The sequence below is a fragment of the Oryctolagus cuniculus genome, chromosome 18 (assembly GCF_051225735.1).
Source record: "Oryctolagus cuniculus isolate XC-2025 breed Fujian yellow rabbit chromosome 18, ASM5122573v1, whole genome shotgun sequence".
Taxonomy (NCBI): Eukaryota; Metazoa; Chordata; class Mammalia; order Lagomorpha; family Leporidae; genus Oryctolagus; species Oryctolagus cuniculus.
Window position 1 is genome coordinate 79,417,268 of NC_142884.1, and position 12,115 is coordinate 79,429,382.

General features: G+C 64.2%; 1 protein-coding gene across 12 annotated transcripts in view; it reads right to left on the reverse strand.

Annotated features, from left to right (window-relative positions):
• FANCA (FA complementation group A) overlaps positions 1 to 11,874 on the reverse strand; it is a 42,473-nt gene extending 30,599 nt beyond the window's left edge. For all 12 annotated transcript variants that reach the window (XM_070062853.2, XM_089319807.1, XM_089319806.1 and 9 more), the window contains exons 1-13: positions 11,747 to 11,874; positions 11,442 to 11,639; positions 9,695 to 9,843; positions 9,504 to 9,599; positions 8,802 to 8,875; positions 4,893 to 5,002; positions 3,957 to 4,039; positions 2,977 to 3,010; positions 2,570 to 2,636; positions 1,815 to 1,927; positions 748 to 824; positions 369 to 510; positions 94 to 227 (exon numbers count right to left, since the gene is read on the reverse strand). In XM_070062853.2, the coding sequence (XP_069918954.2) occupies positions 94 to 227; positions 369 to 510; positions 748 to 824; positions 1,815 to 1,927; positions 2,570 to 2,636; positions 2,977 to 3,010; positions 3,957 to 4,039; positions 4,893 to 5,002; positions 8,802 to 8,875; positions 9,504 to 9,599; positions 9,695 to 9,843; positions 11,442 to 11,639; positions 11,747 to 11,807 (1,338 nt within the window). In that variant the 5' untranslated portion in view covers positions 11,808 to 11,874. The remainder of the gene's footprint in view (positions 1 to 93; positions 228 to 368; positions 511 to 747; positions 825 to 1,814; positions 1,928 to 2,569; positions 2,637 to 2,976; positions 3,011 to 3,956; positions 4,040 to 4,892; positions 5,003 to 8,801; positions 8,876 to 9,503; positions 9,600 to 9,694; positions 9,844 to 11,441; positions 11,640 to 11,746) is intronic.
• Between the last annotated feature and the right edge of the window lie 241 nt (positions 11,875 to 12,115).

Genomic DNA, 12,115 nt, shown 5'->3' on the forward strand with positions numbered 1-12,115 from the left:
CAAGTGAATCCTCAGAGCCCTCGGGTCTAGGATCAGCCGAGCACCCACAGGAGGCTGCCCAGGGCCGCTGCAGCAGTGTCCCACGCCACTCACCTTGAACCAGTCTCCGTACGACGGAAACAAGGCGGGCCCCTCCAGTGCAGCCTGACGCACAACCAGGAAGGCTGTGACCATGCTGTCCAGGTGGTAGCTTTCAAACGCCCGGGCCATCAGATGGGCCACCCAGTCTGTGGAGGACCCAGAGACTCAGCTGGAGGGGACCCGAGGGCCAGCCCGTCAGAAGTGAGCGAGGAGGCCGTGCCCACACCGGCCCCCACCCACGCGGCCCCAGCACCCGCGGCACACACGCAGGGGAGGGGCCGGCGCACCGCTGAGCAGCTGCCGAGCTTCTGGGAGGCAGACGACCAGGGCGGACACGCAGCCCAGCACACGCTGCCAGTGGACCTCCTGGGTCTCCAGAGCCTCCCGCACACAGCCGAGCAGCTCCTCGGCGCTCAGCATCACGAAGAGCTGCAACGAGAAGGCCCGGAGCTGGCCACGGAGGCCGCGGGAACCGACGGCACACCGGGCTGCCACGTGCACACCTCGCGTCCCCTCCTCTGCAGGGAATTCTCAGGAAGCAGACGAGATCCGCGCCCTGACCCGTGGACGGTGGTGCAGACGTGGACGGCCACGTCTCGCCGAGTCCCCTCAACCTCCCCTGGAGCCACAGACCTGCAGTCCCCCCAAACCCAGCATGACACGCACCCCGCGGTACAAGGCGGTGAGCAGCGGGTGGGTCCTGGCGAAACTCCACTCTCTCTGCCTCTCAATGGCGTCGGACACTTGCAGGGGGGACACAGAGGGGACCCCAAGTCAGTGCCCTCCCAAAGGCCGGCACTCAAGCTTCAACGCAGAAACACGATCTTGCTCCAAGCAGCGTCCTCTCGCTTATCAGTGAAGCCCGCTTCTGTGAACCTGTCGCCATCGGCTTCCAGGACCTGCACCCACCCCCACACGTATCGAGTCCTCTCCCGGTGGCTTGGAAAACCTAGCACGACACGCACCCTGCACAGGGTGCTGGTTTTCCGTATCATTCAGAGACGTGTGTACCTGCTTAGCGCAATCACTACCTCCCCCCGGCATCTCCTCAGGGTCGTGGGGCGCACGCACGGCGGGGCGGATTCCGGTGCCACTGGCTCAGCGTCCTACCGCTTGGTCTTATTTGCTAGAAATGGCCTCCAACGCGTGAATTACATTTTAGCTCTGCTACTCTGAAATGGTCAACTGTCAATGAGCAACTGTAGTAAGGATGGAGTCAGAAGGACACTCGGACGCTCAGCTCGAGCAGGGGCCGAGGACCCAGCAGTCGCCCGTGTTTCCTGTCCCAGACGTCCCAGCTGAGCCTCTGACCTGCGGACACAGCCGGCGGCCGACAGGCAGACATCTCCTCAGCCTGACTCACTGGCAGCGACGCAGCCTTGGAAGCAGCTATGCCAGGTCACAGGACAGCACAGCACAGGACATGCGCACCAGACGTTTACCCAAGAGCCGCCAGCTGCGGGCACACACCGGGCAGCAGGATGGGCCTCGCACGGCTCTGTTCAGGAAGAGGCCCTAAGACCCCTCCCTTCCGTGACAACTCTGTCCTGCCCGCCTTACCCCTGCGGCTACTTAATAACCAAGCACCCTAGGAGAGGCCACAGGCTACCAAGCACCCCCACTTCCCAACAAGGGCACAGCCACAGAAGCTGGCGTGGTCTCCATGGCAACAAGAAGACACCGACCCCCAGACAGGGCGGGTGGTCCACGGCTTCAGCCGGAGACCGACCCACCTTTCAGCACAGGGTTGTAGGTGAGTGTCTGCGTCAGCGTGTCACTGGCAAACCTTCTCGGCGCGTCCCCTGGAACCATCCCACAGAGCGTGCGTCCACAGCAAGCGCTGAGCCTGCAGACACGCAGGAAGGGGCTCTCACCCCGTGCCAACCGCACGGCAAGGCGACCGCAGGGCTCACGGGCAGGCTCTCTCTCCAAGTGTCACGCACACAGCCCCCCACAGCAGGTCACAAAACCAAGGTCCTGGTTTCAGAGCTGAGCAGGAGAGGCCGGCTCTGGGAAACACTGGCGTGTACCAGCAGCAAACCAAAATACTGAACAGGGGACTGTGGCCTGTCGGGTGCCCGCTTCAGCCCTGCAGCCACGCACGCCAGAGCAGCAGGGGGCTCAGGCCCCCGGACCTCACACACTAAACTCCCCTGTGACCAAGCGCCACACGCCCACCCTGTCCCATCCCCCAGTGCACCTGCAGGTCGCCCTGGAGCCCAGGAGCGCGGGGCTGAGCGGCTCCCGTTCAGCACCCCCAGAGGGCACGTGAGGCTCACGCAGGAGAAATGACAGCCTGTGTTCTAGAAAGCCCAGAGGGAGGGGAGGGGGCACAGAGGGCTCACCTGCAGGGAGGGGACAGGGACACAGCGGGCAGGATTCTCAGGGCCCCAGTCGAGGGCCAGCAGAGCAGGGATTTCAGGAACAAAAGCCAGGACCCTGCAGTCGGAGCCCCCACCCACCGGCAGGGCAGGAGCACCGGACGTACCAGCACCTCGCTGCCTTGTGTGCCGAGGACTCCTCCTGAGTGCCGGCTGCCACTGCGTCCAGGCCAACTGCAAGAGCACAACACAGCAACGTCACACCTCCCAGCACATGCGTGGGCCCCCACAGCCGTGTGCAGGACGCCAAGCCCCCCTCGTGGCTCCACTCAGCGCTCTCCAAGCCTGCACCCTGCCCCGCAGCCTGCACACGAAGCCGCAGTCACTGCACAGCTCTAGAAGGTAACTGCAGCCGCCAGGAGCCGAGCAGAAGTGCAGGGAAGCCCACGCCCACCACACAGCAGGGAGCCTCCAGCAGTCCTGGACGCTGCCTCCACCCCAAGTACACAGCAGCGGGGGAAGGCAGGCAGACAGCAGCACCGCTGAGCTGGGAAACAGCCTGGTCGGCACTCACAGGCCAGCATCCTGTGCAGCACGTCCAGGGCGACCTGCGGAGATAAGATGTGACAGCCACGATCCTACACAGCGACAGCCATGGTCCCACAGACACAGAGATAGCCACGGTCCTACACAGTGACAGCCACGGTGCTACACAGTGACAGCCATGGTCCTACACACACACTGACAGCCACGGTGCTACAGACACAGTGACAGCCACAGCCATGGTCCTACACAGCGACAGCCACAGTCCTACACACACAGTGACAGCCATGGTGCTACACACACACACACACAGTAACAGCCACTGCCCTACACACACACAGTGACAGCCACTGCCCTACACACACACACACACACACACAGTGACAGCCACGGTGCTACACACACACATAGTGACAGCCACGGTCCTACAGACAGCCATGTCCACAGTCCTACACACACACAGACAGTCACCACCAACAGACAACACAGCCACCGCCCTCCACACACACAACTGCCTCCACACACACAACACACCACCGCCTACACACACAGCACAGCCACTGCCCTAGGCACACATGACCGCTGTATGTGCACACAAGAAAACCTCCCATGGTTTAGAGTAAAACAGACCCATGTTTTACCAAGGGGTCCACTTTGAAGACTTCTTAGGCCTAGGAACCACGAAGTACCAAGGAGACCCAGAGCGAGTGGCCGGGGAGGGCCGGGAGGGCCTCCTGCTAGTGCTGCCAGCGCCGCCTCACAGCTCCGGCTGTGCCGCTGAGGCGGAGTTTGCTGAAGCCACCTCAGCTCGCTCCTCCCCTCTCGCTCTGGGCCTTGGGAACCAGCACACGCAGGGGAGCGGCCACTGCCCACTCCTGCCCCTCCTGCTTCCGGTGCCTGAACCCACTCACAGGCAGCTGCAGGGCCAGGGACCTCCGAGACGGAGAAGACCCAGGACCCGGCCTGCTCTTGAGCCGCAGCCCCTCCCCACTTCCTCCCCGCACCCCTCACCTGGGGCATCTTCTCAGGCTCCCCGCGTCTCCTCTGAGCTGAGTTTTCACTAAATCCCGTCGAAACAAAGATTTGCACAAAATCTGAAAAGCCAGAAACCCAAGTATTTGCATGCACATTGGTTTCCAGAGAGCTGCGAGCCCCAGGCAGCAGCTCAGGCAGGGGCGCACGCTGTGTGGAGGGAGGGTTCTGCGGAGCGGCAGGGGGCACCTCGCCCCGGGGTGGGGGCTGGGGGCGGGAGGGGCTCCCCGGCACGTTTTCTCCACCCCGACATCCCTTCCTGACACTCCATCTAAAAGGGACTGCTCCGGTACGCTCTGAGGCACGGCAGTTCGAGTCCCGGCTGCTCCAGTTCTGATCCAGCTCCCTGCTAAGGCACCCGGGAAAGCAGCAGAGAACGGCCCAAGTACTCGGGACCCTGCACCCCATGGGAGACCCAAAAGAAGCTTCTGGCTCCTGGCCTGGCCCGGCCCCACCCCAGGTGTTGCGCCACTTGGGGAGTGAACCAGCGGATGGAAGACCTGTGTCCCCCCTCCCCCTCTGTAACTCCACCTTTCAAGTAAATAAAATAAACCTCTAAAACAGAAAAAAGTGGAGGGGTTTTCCTCCCTTGGAGCCCCCTCAGGCCACTCTGACGGGAGGCCTCTGACTTATATCTTTTCTCTCAAACAAAAATTTAAAAAATTTAAATAAAACAAAGAAGGCTTCTACCCCTCATCATGAGCCTCAGGGGAAGGCACGCACCCTCTGCAGGGAAACCCACGAGCTGTGCCTGCAGCCCCCCTTCCCCACGGGCGTCGCTCCCCAGGGCCTGTGGGCAGGCTGTGGGAGACCCTCCCGGGGGCTGGCGCTGACCGCGGCTGCGGGGTAGCCGTCCTGCCTCCTCTCCCTCCAAACCAGTTCCACCCACGAAGCCCCCTCGGGCCGTGGACCTACCGGAGAGCACAGCTCCGGCGACCTCGGCAGAGGGAGCAGACTCCGTCTGTTCACAGAGAAGGCGCAGCTTCCTGAAGAGCCACGCCGCCACGGCCTGCTTGTCGGGGTGGCTGGGGGGACACGGACACGGACACGTTTCATCTCCACCACGGAGCAGTTCTCTCTGCACTCACCGGAAGCTTTAGCCACTGGGAAGCCCGAGACGTCACAGCCGGACAGGGAAGGACGCCCACCAAGCCCTCGTTCCCAACAGCTGACTACTGTGCACTGCGGGGCAGCGGGTCAACAAGCTGCCACCCGAGTCGCTGGTGGCACTCACAGGCCCTGGTTCATGTCCCAGCTGCTCCACTTCTGATCCAGCTCCTTGCTAACGGCGTGGGAAAAGCAGCGCAAGATGGCCCAAGTGTTTGGGCCCCTGCACCCACGTGGGAGACCTGGAAGAAGCTCCTGGCTCCTGGCTTCGGCCTGGTCTAACTTTGGCTACTACAGCCATCTGGGGAGTGAACCGGCTGATAAAAGATCTGTCTCTCCCTCTCTGTAACTCTGCCTTTCAAATAATTAAGTAAATAAAGTAAGTAAGTAAATAAATAAGTAAATAAGTCTTTAAAAAGCAAACAGAAGCTCGGTGGCACGAGAACAGCCTCAGCCACATCTGCTTCCTGCACCATCACAGAGCGGCACCGGCACCGGCACCATCACTGACCGTCACCATCACCGACCAGCACCGGCACTGACCGGCACCGTCACCGACCAGCACCATCACTGACCGGTGCCTTCACCGATTGGCACCAGCAGCGGTCAGAGCAGAGCCACGCCTCAGCCCCGGTCCTCTGCTACAGACAGGCCACCCCGGCTCCTCTTTTTTTTTTTTTTTTGACAGGCAGAGTGGACAGTGAGAGAGAGAGACAGAGAGAAAGGTCTTCCTTTGCCGTTGGTTCACCCTCCAATGGCCGCCGCGGCCGGCGCGCTGCGGCCGGCGCACCGCGCTGATCCGATGGCAGGAGCCAGGTACTTCTCCTGGTCTCCCATGGGGTGCAGGGCCCAAGCACCTGGGCCATCCTCCACTGCACTCCTGGCCACAGCAGAGAGCTGGCCTGGAAGAGGGGCAACCGGGACAGAATCCGGCGCCCCGACCGGGACTAGAACCTGGTGTGCCGGCGCCGCTAGGTGGAGGATTAGCCTAGTGAGCCGCGGCGCCGGCCACCCCGGCTCCTCTTTAATCACTGCGCCAAACGTCTGGCCCCATGGGGCTCTTTCCATCCACTCGTCCACTCCCCAGACGGCCACACGCTCTGCTTTCTCTTCAGGTGGTATCAGTTTTTCATCTTGGATCAAACGGCCACAACACCACAGCTGGTCCAGGCTGAATCCAGCAGGCTAAGCGCCCTCTGGGTCTCCCACATGGGTGGGGGGACCCACGCACTTTGGCCAGCACCTGCTGCCCTCCCAGGTGCACCAGCAGGCAGCTGGGTCAGAAGCAGAGCAGCCAGGACTTGAACCGACACCCAGGACGGGATGGCAGCATCACAGGGGGCGGCCCAACCGGCCGTGCTGACGCCGCCCCAGCAGTGCCCCCGCAAACCATTTTCTTAGTGCACCATGAAAACACGGCTGGTCAGCTGCTCTGGGCCCGGCGTCACCGAGCTGGGCCACCTGCAGGCGGGCGGCCACGGAACAGCTCCGCGGTGACCTGTGGAGGGACCGGAGGCCGTGGCAGCACCACAGCAGCCCCCCTGCCCCGTGGGCCAGATGTCACATTTTCATCAGCCATTTCTCCTGCATCCACGCCCACGGCCACTGCCGTGCAGGTCTGCTCCAGATGCAACGCTGAGCGGGAGCTGTCACAGGGCAGGGTCCATGGGACAGGCCTCGCTGCGTCCTGGCCTGACTGCTCTGTGTGCCTAACCTTCCTGCTCATCCGACATTGCTCTGCGTCTTCCTCCCCTGGTGGCCACACCCAGGCAATGCTGGCCTTGGAAAGCTGGGAGTCAACGAGGGCACGGCACAGTCTCTCCTTAAATGCTTGGAGAGGTGCTTGGCACAGCCGTTAGGAGGCCACTGGGGGGGGGGGGCTGGCACTGTGGCGTAGTGGGTAAAGCCACCCCATATGGGCATTGGTTCGAGTCCCGGCTGCTCCACTTCTGACCCAGCTCTCTGCTGTGGCCTGGGGAAGCAGTAGAAGATGGCCCAAGTCCCTGGGCCCCTGCACCCACGTGAGAGACCCGGAAGAAGCTCCTGGCTCCAGGCTTTGGATCAGCACAACTCGAGCCATTGCAGCCATCTGCGGAGTGAACCAGCAGGTGGAAGACCTCTCTCTATCTCTCTGCCTCTCTGTAACCCTGCATTTCAATAAAAAAAAATGAATAAATCTTAAAAAAAAAAAAAGCGGCCCGGGGACACCCACACCCCGGCAGAGCTTCCTGCCGATGCAGACCTGGGAAGGCTCAAGTGCTTGGTTCCTGCCACCACGCGGGAGACCCAGGCTGAGTTCAGCTCTGCCCCCAGCCGCTGTGGACATCCGGGCAGCGAACCAGTGGACAGAGACCAACCTGCCTTTCAAATAAATTACATTTTTTTTTTTTTTTACAATTTGTTTACCCAAAAGGCAGAGCTACAGACATAGAAGACAACAGAGAGGGACAGACCTTCCATGTGTTTGTTCGCTCCCCAGATGGTCGCAGTGGCTGGGGCTGTCCCCAGGAGGCACTGACACTCAACTCGGGTTCCAGCTTTTTCAACTGCACCCAACAGGCCCGCCCGGCAGAAGACAGCAGCCTCAGGCGGCAGAGGCAGGGGCTCTAAAGCCTTCCCTCCCCGCACTTCCTCTGCCCCAAGCTCCTGGGGCTCCTGGGGCCCCCGGGGCCTTTAGGGAGTAACGAGAAGGACTCGGACCAGTGCACCCCCCTGCACAACAGCGGCTGCTCTGTCCGGTGCCCACCCACCTCCCCGGGGCCAGCCTGTCTGCTCTGTCCGGTACCCGCCCACCTCCCCGGGGCCAGCCTCTGTCTGCTCTGTCCGGTGCCCGCCCACCTCCCCGGGGCCAGCCTGTCTGCTCTGTCCAGTGCCCGCCCACCTCCCCGGGGCCAGCCTCTGTCTGCTCTGTCCGGTGCCCACCCACCTCCCCGGGACCAGCCTGTCTGCTCTGTCCAGTGCCCGCCCACCTCCCCGGGGCCAGCCTCTGTCTGCTCTGTCCGGTGCCCGCCCACCTCCCCGGGGCCAGCCTGTCTGCTCTGTCCGGTGCCCGCCCACCTCCCCGGGGCCAGCCTCTGTCTGCTCTGTCCGGTGCCCGCCCACCTCCCCGGGGCCAGCCTGTCTGCTCTGTCCGGTGCCCGCCCACCTCCCGGGGGCCAGCCTCTGTCTGCTCTGTCCGGTGCCCGCTCACCTCCCCGGGGCCAGCCTGTCTGCTCTGTCCAGTGCCCGCCCACCTCCCCGGGGCCAGCCTCTGTCTGCTCTGTCCGGTGCCCGCCCACCTCCCCAGGGCCAGCCTCTGTCTGCTCTGTCCGGTGCCCGCCCACCTCCCCGGGGCCAGCCTCTGTCTGCTCTGTCCGGTGCCCGCCCACCTCCCCGGGGCCAGCCTCTGTCTGCTCTGTCCGGTGCCCGCCCACCTCCCCAGGGCCAGCCTCTGTCTGCTCTGTCCGGTGCCCGCTCACCTCCCCGGGGCCAGCCTTTTCTGAAAGTCCCAGTTCCTCAGGGGACTTGAGGGAGCAGGTGCACGTACTGTGTCCACCACTCACCCCACCACCTCGCACACTCGACAACAGCACCGTCCGACCGACACCGACGAGTGTCCTTTAGAAGGCAAAGCAACCGCTTCGCCCAGGGACACTCCGCCTTGAACACTCCAACACGTCAGCCGACGGGGCCGCGGGGACCCACTGTGCCCACCCCGCGACATCAGCAGGGCTCTACCTCTCCAGCAGCTCCTGCAGACTCACGAGGTTCTGTGTGTGAAGACGCCACAGGGCTTCGAGCAGCAGAGAGTCCTGGGAAGGGAGCGGCACGATGAGCCCTCACTGCCTTGGGTTCACAGCCACCATGCGCCGTGGGCACGCACAGCGGAGAAGCCAGCACGGCCTGCAGGGTGTCCAGGGGCCTCCTGCACGTCAGGGTCTCCCCGGAACCCTTCCCCGCATCTGCCTCCACTGGCAGCCGGTGCGGGAGCTACCTGCTACCAGCGAGTCAGATCAAGTCCCCCCAGCAAGGCCTCCGAACTCCAGATACGGGCTCGCTCGGCCGTCAGCTGCCCTCTCCCTGAGCCCGACCGCGAGGAGACGCATGGAGACGGAGCCTGACAAACGTGAGCCCTGCACGGGCCCTGCACGAACCCCACACGGCCAGGGAGTGGCCACTTTTCTGACTGTGTAAGCACAGCGTCGCGGGGCTTCCGGAGAGAGCAGGCACAACCCCTCATCTCCGCCGCGAGCTCGCCATCCTTCGGGGACGCCCCTTGCACCCTCGAGCACTGCCAAGGCCGCGTCTCCGTGGTGACCAAGGTGCCATCCCAGCCACAAGGGCCCCGCGAGCCCCTGTAGCTGATGCGGTGCGGGGGACTCCCCAGAAACACAGGGAGGCGGCCACCCTCCTCGGGGCCAGGCTGCGGCTCAGCGGTACCTGTTCTCTCCACAGCTCCTGACAGAAGCGACGGCGGGAGAAGGTGCCCTGCGCCAGCAGGCTCTGCGCCGTCTCCAGCAAGGACGCCAGGTCCCTCTGAAAAGACACCAAGTGTTAGAGAGAGAAAACGGGCCACTCACCAGGACAACGCCGTGAGCCCTGACCCCCGCCGAGGCCAGGGGGCATCTTACTCTCTGCTCTGTGTCCAACAGCACACGGTCCCCAGGCTCCGCCGCTGCCCCCTGGGCACAGATCCGCACCACGCCGGCGGCCACCATCCTGGCTGACAGCAGCCCTGCGGGAACCCCCAGCCGGGAGGCCTCATCCCGCAAAGCAGAGCCTTGAAGACAAAGCAGAGGGCTGGCACTGTGGTGCAGAGGGCAAAACCACCGCCTGCAGTGCCGGCATCCCACACGGGTGCTGGTCCAGTCCCGGCTGCTCCACCTCCCATCCAGCTCCCTGCTGTGGCCTGGGAGAGCAGCAGAAGATGGCCCACGTCCTTGGGTCCCTGCACCCACGTGGGAGACCTGGAAGAAGCTCCTGGCTTCGGCCTGACCCAGCCCTGGCCACTGCGGCCATTTTGAGGCGTGAACCAGTGGATGGAAGACAGCAGTCTGGCTCTCTCTCCTGATTCTGCCTGAAGACCTGCGGCTCTACGTGCGTCATCGTAAGCCGTGGCGTTGCAGAAAGGGAGACGTCAGGGCCGAGCGGCGGCCACGCCTCAGCCGTCTGTGCCCAGGACCTCGACCTCTTCCCAGCGCAGCTCGGGGACCGGAGGCCTGCCGCAGCTTCCAGTCTCCGCGCGTCCCTGACCACTGCAGCTCTGCCGAGACCCGGGCGCCAGCGGCCACGGGGGCCTGGTCCTCGGGGCTCCCGGGCGCCTGCCTCCATCAGGTGACCCGGGAACGCTCTCCAGCTCGTGTGGCTTCCGAAATCGCTGTCAAAAAAACTAGTAAACACATGAAACTGTATACCCTAGCAAAACTTTAAAAAATTACTAACAGAGGCCGGCGCCGCGGCTCACTAGGCTAATCCTCCGCCTAGCGGCGCCGGCACACCGGGTTCTAGTCCCGGTCGGGGCGCCGGATTCTGTCCCGGTTGCCCCTCTTCCAGGCCAGCTCTCTGCTGTGGCCAGGGAGTGCAGTGGAGGGTGGCCCAGGTGCTTGGGCCCTGCACCCCATGGGAGACCAGGAAAAGCACCTGGCTCCTGGCTCCTGCCATCGGATCAGCGCGGTGCGCCGGCCACAGCGCGCCGGCTGCGGCGGCCATTGGAGGGTGAACCAACGGCAAAGGAAGACCTTTCTCTCTGTCTCTCTCTCTCACTGTCCACTCTGCCTGTCAAAAATAAATAAATAAATAAATAAATAAAAATTACTAACAGAAATAACCCAAAGGCAACCACACCAAACAGCGAGAGCTGCAGGACGCGCCTGCCGTCGCCAGGGCCCGGGAAACACCGCGGGTGCCTAAGGGGCCCGAACTCCAGCGACCGAAACCAGCTGCGCGCTACGCGGCCGGCGCTGTGGCCCGGCGGGCTCGCAGCAGCCGCGCAACCCGTCGTCTCGGCCCCGGTTCGGATCCGCTCCCGGCTGCTGCGCCCGGCTCTGGCTTGGCACAGCCCTGGCTGCGTGGCCATCCGGGGAGCGAACCAGCAGATGGAGGCTCTGCCTCTGCCGCTGTGCCTGTCAAATAACCTTAAAAAGAACACAGAACTCGGGGGAGCCCGGAGGTGCGCGCATCTCGTGGGGACGCTGTCGGCACCGCGACCACAGCTTCAGGAAGTCGGGCTCTGAGCTCGCGCTGGGCCCGGCGGGGCCGCATCCCGCTGGACGGCCAGCCGCCCTCACCCCCTGCCGCGGCCGCCCCCGCAGCCTCCCGCAGCCGCCGCACGGTCCTGCCGGCCGCTTCCCCTAGGGCCGACGCGAGGCTGGAACTCACCGACCAGTGTCCCCAAGCGCTGCGCGCGGGCCTCGGAGCCGCTGGCCCGGTCTTCGTCCCCCCGGAACGCAGACCCGGCCCTGCCGACCTCCACCAAGAGGCCGCCCACGTCCTGGCGGCCGCTCAGGAGCCGCACGGCGGAGTCCCTCAGCTTCTGCTCGCGTCCAGGGCTGCGCCGCGGCCGCCCGGCCCGGCCCGCTAGGGAGAAGAGCGAGGGCGGCGCCGTGAGCCGGGAGGGCCGCGAGGACCACTAGCCGCCCAGTCACCCGCGAGCTCAGCTCGGGACAGCGGTCGCGCCCACCTACCCAGCAGCTCGGCCCAGGACCTCCGGCAGCCTGCAGGACGCCGGCGCTCGGAGCCGGACATCGCGACTGCCCGAGCGCCGAAGCCCGCGCTGCCTCCTCGTTGGCTGGGCCAGCGCGCGCGCCCATTGGCTGGCGGCGGCCCGGCCACACCCCCCAGGATATGGGCTCACGCTGTGGGGCGTGACGATTTGGGGGGAGGGGCGTGACGCGGCGGTGGCCATGTTGTGCGTGGCGGCGGCGGCCATGTTGTGCATGGCGGTGGCCGCCATGTTGTGCGTGGCGGCGAAACAGCTCTGGATAACTGGGAAAAAATACAGTAAATTTGGCTCTGGAGGCCACCAGTGTGTGTTAACAGTGGCATCTGGGGCC